The sequence below is a fragment of the Phlebotomus argentipes genome, unplaced genomic scaffold (genome assembly GCF_947086385.1).
Source record: "Phlebotomus argentipes unplaced genomic scaffold, Phlebotomus argentipes genome assembly contig_45, whole genome shotgun sequence".
NCBI lineage: Eukaryota > Metazoa > Arthropoda > Insecta > Diptera > Psychodidae > Phlebotomus > Phlebotomus argentipes.
In genome coordinates this window covers 4,842-9,645 of record NW_026776148.1, presented here as the reverse complement: position 1 = coordinate 9,645, position 4,804 = coordinate 4,842, and the positions used below count along the sequence as shown (strand labels likewise).

Genomic DNA, 4,804 nt, shown 5'->3' with positions numbered 1-4,804 from the left:
TACAAACTTATTTACACCTAATTTTTGGTCTTCTTATGTACCATTTTTTATTCAGATTCAACGGCCGTTTATAAATAAGCAGTCTGAATAAAAAGAACACAGTCACAGTAAAGTCGTGTTATAGTGAACATCGATATCAAATGCTTCTCGTTTAAGCAAACTTTGAAGATACTTTTTCAATCACAATTTTTTTAATATACAACAGCGGAAAACATGAAAACAGCAAACACTGCGTCTAATGTATTTTTCGTGTATATGTAAAGTGCGAAATTAAAAATAATAAGCATATATTGGAAAAGCAAAAGTGCATTAACAATGGTACAATTGACTTCGAGTTGCCCAAACCTGAGCACAGGACCTGCGAATCAATACATCTCTCTCCTCATGAAATACCTTGCATTGTCGCAATGTTCACTTACAGCGCCAGAATCTTGGCCACGAGATTACGGAGAAATTGCTATGCGTAGAGGTGACAATATGTTTAAGTTTACAGTGATAGAAAGTGTATCAATAAGAATTGTAAACACGCAGGTTTCGAGGAGTACGACTTTATTATTGTAGGCGCAGGATCTGCAGGATCAGTCGTCGCGAATCGCCTAAGTGAAAATGAAAACTGGAAAATACTTCTCCTCGAAGCAGGAGGAGATCCGCCCATCGAATCAATGGTAAAAAATTATGAATAAAAAAATTAATTGAAAACAGGAAAGATTGTATATATCTTTCTTTTTTACATCAGGTACCTGGATTTCAATCAGCGCTCGCAAAAACGAAATACGATTGGGAATACTATATAGATCAATCAGAAAATTATAGCATTCTCACAGGTTATTGGGCCAGAGGAAAGATGTTGGGTGGATCGAGTTCAATGAACGGAATGCTTTATGTGAGAGGAAACGAAGACGATTACAATAATTGGGAAGCACTCGGAAATCCAACTTGGGGCTATGCAAACGTCTTGGAATACTTCAAGAAATCTGAGCAAAATCACGATCCGGAAATCGCTGACGCTTTCGGAGGATATTATCACTCAAAGGACGGTTTATTATCAGTCGAACTGTACAAGAATAACGACACGTTTAATCAAGACGTCATTCAATCTGCTCAAGAAATGGGATTCAAATTCATATTAGACATTAACGCAAATGAGCACATTGGATTCACATTCTCGCAAGGAACTCTCAGATCAGGAGTCCGAGAAAGTACTGCCGCGGCCTTTTTGCGTCCTGCCATGAATCGTCCCAATTTGCACATCGTCAAACACGCGCACGTCACGAAACTCGAGATTGATAGTCAAGGAGTCGTTTCAGGAGTGTCAATGAAGCTTCGAGGACAAACTGAATTGAAGGCTTTTGCGAATAAGGAAGTGATCTTAAGTGCCGGAGCGATAAATTCCCCGCAAATTCTCATGTTATCAGGAATCGGACCAGCAAATCATCTCCAAGAAATGGAAATTCCAGTAATTCAAAGTCTTCAAGTCGGAAAGAACTTGCAGGATCATCCTTGTATAGTATTTTTAGTCAGATTTAATGAATCCAACGCAAGATCAGGAACCCAAGTCGATCTGATGAAGAGCTACTCCTTATATTTGACAGAACGTAGAGGAGATTTTGCAACAGTTGGAACTCTCTCAACCATAGGATATGTAAATGTCGATGATCCTCTGTCAAAGTACCCGAATTTTCAATATTATCAAGTATTTTTCCAGAAAGGAGATGTGAACGGAATCACTGGACTTTTGAGACTTTTAGCATATCCTGACAATGTGATACATTTTGGAAAACGGGAAGTTCAAGCGTCAAGTATTATTTTGACAATACCAACTTTTTTAACACAATTATCAAAGGGCGAAATTCTGTTGCGAAGTCCAAATCCAGGGGTAAAACCTCGAATAATTCCCAATTATTTAGCCGAAAAATCAGACCTTCAAACTTTTATAAAAGCTATTCGATTGTATCTCCGAATTTTATCGACAAAAACATTTCAATCAAATGAAGCGAAGCTGAGAACATTTCCAATTCGCGAATGTGATAAATTACAATTCAACAGCGATGAATATTGGGAATGTTATTGTCGCCATACTATTACAACTCTTTACCATCCCGTGGGGACAGCAAAAATGGGTCTCAATTCAGATCCTGACGCTGTTGTTGATCACACACTGAGAGTCAAAGGCGTTAAAGGCTTGCGAGTCATTGACGCAAGCATAATGCCAAGAATTCCCAGAGGAAACACCAATGCGCCAACAATCATGATCGGAGAAAAAGGAGCTGATTTTATCAAGCAAGACTGGAAATCTACTTAAGGAACAAAAAATCTCTTTTTAGGGTTACGAAATAATTTTAAGACGACTAAAAGACTTTTACTTCTTGCGTGCCTGACAGACTTTTTGTTTCAATGGCTTTTGTATGGTATCTAAATGCGTAATAAAGTGAAAGATAACGTCAAATATACAGACTAATCTTGTATTTTTTATATGAATGATGGATATAAACATAAAAAAGTACGAAAATAAAGTCATAAAGCAGACATTTTTCATGCTATATATGACTAGAGAGAATACTATTGTAATTTCAGTTTAACTTTGGTACTAGAAGGCAAAGCATCGTGATAATTTATAGGAAAACGTGAATATTAGAAGATAATTATGGATTGTGTCTGTTCTCCATACACAAACATAAGTACTGGAGCAGTTAGTCAGTACATTTCACTTTTCTTGAATATTCTCACAACCCCGCGTTTTCCCCCGGAATTATGGCCGAAAGACTATGGAGACATTGCAATTGATCAAGGTGAATTCAAAGAAACTTGGCCGTGAATTACATTACAATTATGCGGAATTTTCGCAGGATTTGAGGAATATGACTTCATAATCGTTGGCGCCGGATCTGCTGGTTGTGTTCTTGCTAATCGTCTCAGTGAAAATCCTCAATGGAAAATCCTTCTTGTAGAAGCAGGAGGAGATCCTCCTGTAGAATCATTGGTAAGACTTTGCTTACAATCACAAACAAACCCCTAAGAGACGACTTGATTTTACAGATACCAAGATTTGTTACAACTTTAGTGGAAAGTGATTATGACTGGAAGTATTATATTGAACCATCTGAAAAATACAGCAAACTATCGGGTTTATGGCCAAGAGGAAAGATGTTGGGAGGATCGAGTTCGATGAATGCAATGATGTACGTCAGAGGAATTGAGAATGACTATAATCACTGGGAAGAGCTTGGAAATCCATCATGGGGATGGAAGAATGTGCTGCAATACTTCAAGAAGTCTGAACGCAATCAAAATCCTGAGATTGCTGATGCTTTCGGAGGATATTATCACTCCAAAAGTGGATTATTAAACGTTGAACACTTCAACAGTAACGAACCTATCAATTCTTATCTGATCCAAGCAGCCAAAGAACTGGGATATGAATATGTACCAGACATGAATGCAGATAAGCGCATTGGAATAACTACTGGTCAAGGCACTGTTAAGGCAGGAGTGCGCGACAGCACAGCTGCTGCATTCTTACGTCCGGCAAAGAATCGACCAAACCTACACGTTGTTAAACACGCTCAAGTGCTAGGCCTGGAAATTAATCACAAAGCTGAAGTTTCAGGAGTACAAATGAATCTCAGAGGACAAAAAGTGTTAAAGGCTTTTGCGAAGAAGGAAGTGATCTTAAGTGCCGGAGCGATAAATTCCCCGCAAATTCTAATGTTATCAGGAATCGGACCTGCTGCTCATCTTCGACAATTTGAAATTCCAGTAATTCGACATCTTCAAGTCGGAAAGAACTTGCAAGATCATCCTTTCGTACCTCTTATTTTCAAATTTGATGAATCAACAGCAATTCCAGTAACAATGACTCAAACTCTTCAGGGTTTCTTGCAATATTTTACGGAGCATACTGGTCCGTTTTCCAACGTTGGATCTATGGAAACATGGGCTTACGTTAATGTTCAAGATCCTATTGTAACTCAACCTGATATTCAATACCATCACTTATATTTTCAAAGGGGACAACTTGACGATATTGCTTCAGCGCTTAACTTCTTGGGATATCAAGATTCTGTTGTGCAAACAGTGTCATCGGAAATTCTAGATTCAAACATTCTTATTACAAGTGTTAATCTCTTAACAGAAAAATCACGAGGAGAAATTTTGCTTCGCAGCGCTAATGCAACTGAACATCCTCGTATTGTTGCAAATTATTTATCCGAAACTGTTGATATTGTAACATTCATAAAAGGCATTCGTAAATATTTAGAACTTCTGGAAACGCCCACATTTAAAAGCCACGATGTTAAATTGTTTACTTTACCAATTCCAGAGTGCGATTATTTAGTATTTGATAGTGATCCTTACTGGGAGTGTTATTGTCGTTACATGACCACAACCCTTTATCATCCAGTGGGAACTGTTAAGATGGGCCCCGATTCAGATCCAAACGCTGTTGTTGATCACACACTAAGAGTCAAAGGCGTTAAAGGCTTGCGAGTCATTGACGCAAGCATAATGCCAAGAATTCCCAGAGGCAACACCAATGCGCCAACAATCATGATCGGAGAAAAAGGAGCTGACTTTGTGAAACGCTCTTGGGGTTACACCGGTCAATGAGAATAAATAAATATTCAGAAGAAGATAAAAATTGCATAATATATTCAACGAATTAAATATACAAGTTTTCAGCATGTCTAGTCTAATGAATGGAAGATATATTCCGTCTCGAGAGTGAAAGATAAATATCTATAAATTATACATATATGTAGACAAGTATATATAATGTACTTACAGAAATTCTTATAGACTTCTG

General features: G+C 37.8%; 2 protein-coding genes across 2 annotated transcripts; both read left to right on the top strand.

The window, feature by feature from the left end:
- Positions 1 to 315: 315 nt before the first annotated feature.
- LOC132261099 (glucose dehydrogenase [FAD, quinone]-like) lies at positions 316 to 2,302 on the top strand. Its single transcript, XM_059759654.1, has 4 exons — positions 316 to 463; positions 532 to 665; positions 737 to 1,502; positions 2,133 to 2,302. Exons 1-4 carry the CDS (start codon positions 316 to 318, stop codon positions 2,300 to 2,302), a joined length of 1,218 nt encoding a protein of 405 aa, XP_059615637.1.
- A 342-nt stretch (positions 2,303 to 2,644) lies between these two features.
- LOC132261093 (glucose dehydrogenase [FAD, quinone]-like) lies at positions 2,645 to 4,608 on the top strand. Its single transcript, XM_059759641.1, has 4 exons — positions 2,645 to 2,789; positions 2,847 to 2,997; positions 3,057 to 3,901; positions 4,322 to 4,608. The coding sequence occupies exons 1-4, from the start codon at positions 2,645 to 2,647 to the stop codon at positions 4,606 to 4,608; spliced, it is 1,428 nt and encodes a 475-aa protein (XP_059615624.1).
- The last annotated feature ends 196 nt before the right edge of the window (positions 4,609 to 4,804 follow it).

Excerpts from the sequence above, each read along its gene's own strand:
- LOC132261099 (XM_059759654.1), top strand. The coding sequence starts at position 316 with ATGGTACAATTGACTTCGAGTTGCCCAAACCTGAGCACAGGACCTGCG. Across the intron at positions 464-531 it reads TTACGGAGAAATTGCTATGC|GTTTCGAGGAGTACGACTTT; the intron begins GTAGAGGTGACA and ends GTAAACACGCAG. Across the intron at positions 666-736 it reads ATCCGCCCATCGAATCAATG|GTACCTGGATTTCAATCAGC; the intron begins GTAAAAAATTAT and ends TTTTTACATCAG.
- LOC132261093 (XM_059759641.1), top strand. The coding sequence starts at position 2,645 with ATGGATTGTGTCTGTTCTCCATACACAAACATAAGTACTGGAGCAGTT. Across the intron at positions 2,998-3,056 it reads TTGGTAAGACTTTGCTTACA|TTTAGTGGAAAGTGATTATG; the intron begins ATCACAAACAAA and ends ATTTGTTACAAC. Across the intron at positions 3,902-4,321 it reads ATATTTTACGGAGCATACTG|AGTGCGATTATTTAGTATTT; the intron begins GTCCGTTTTCCA and ends TACCAATTCCAG.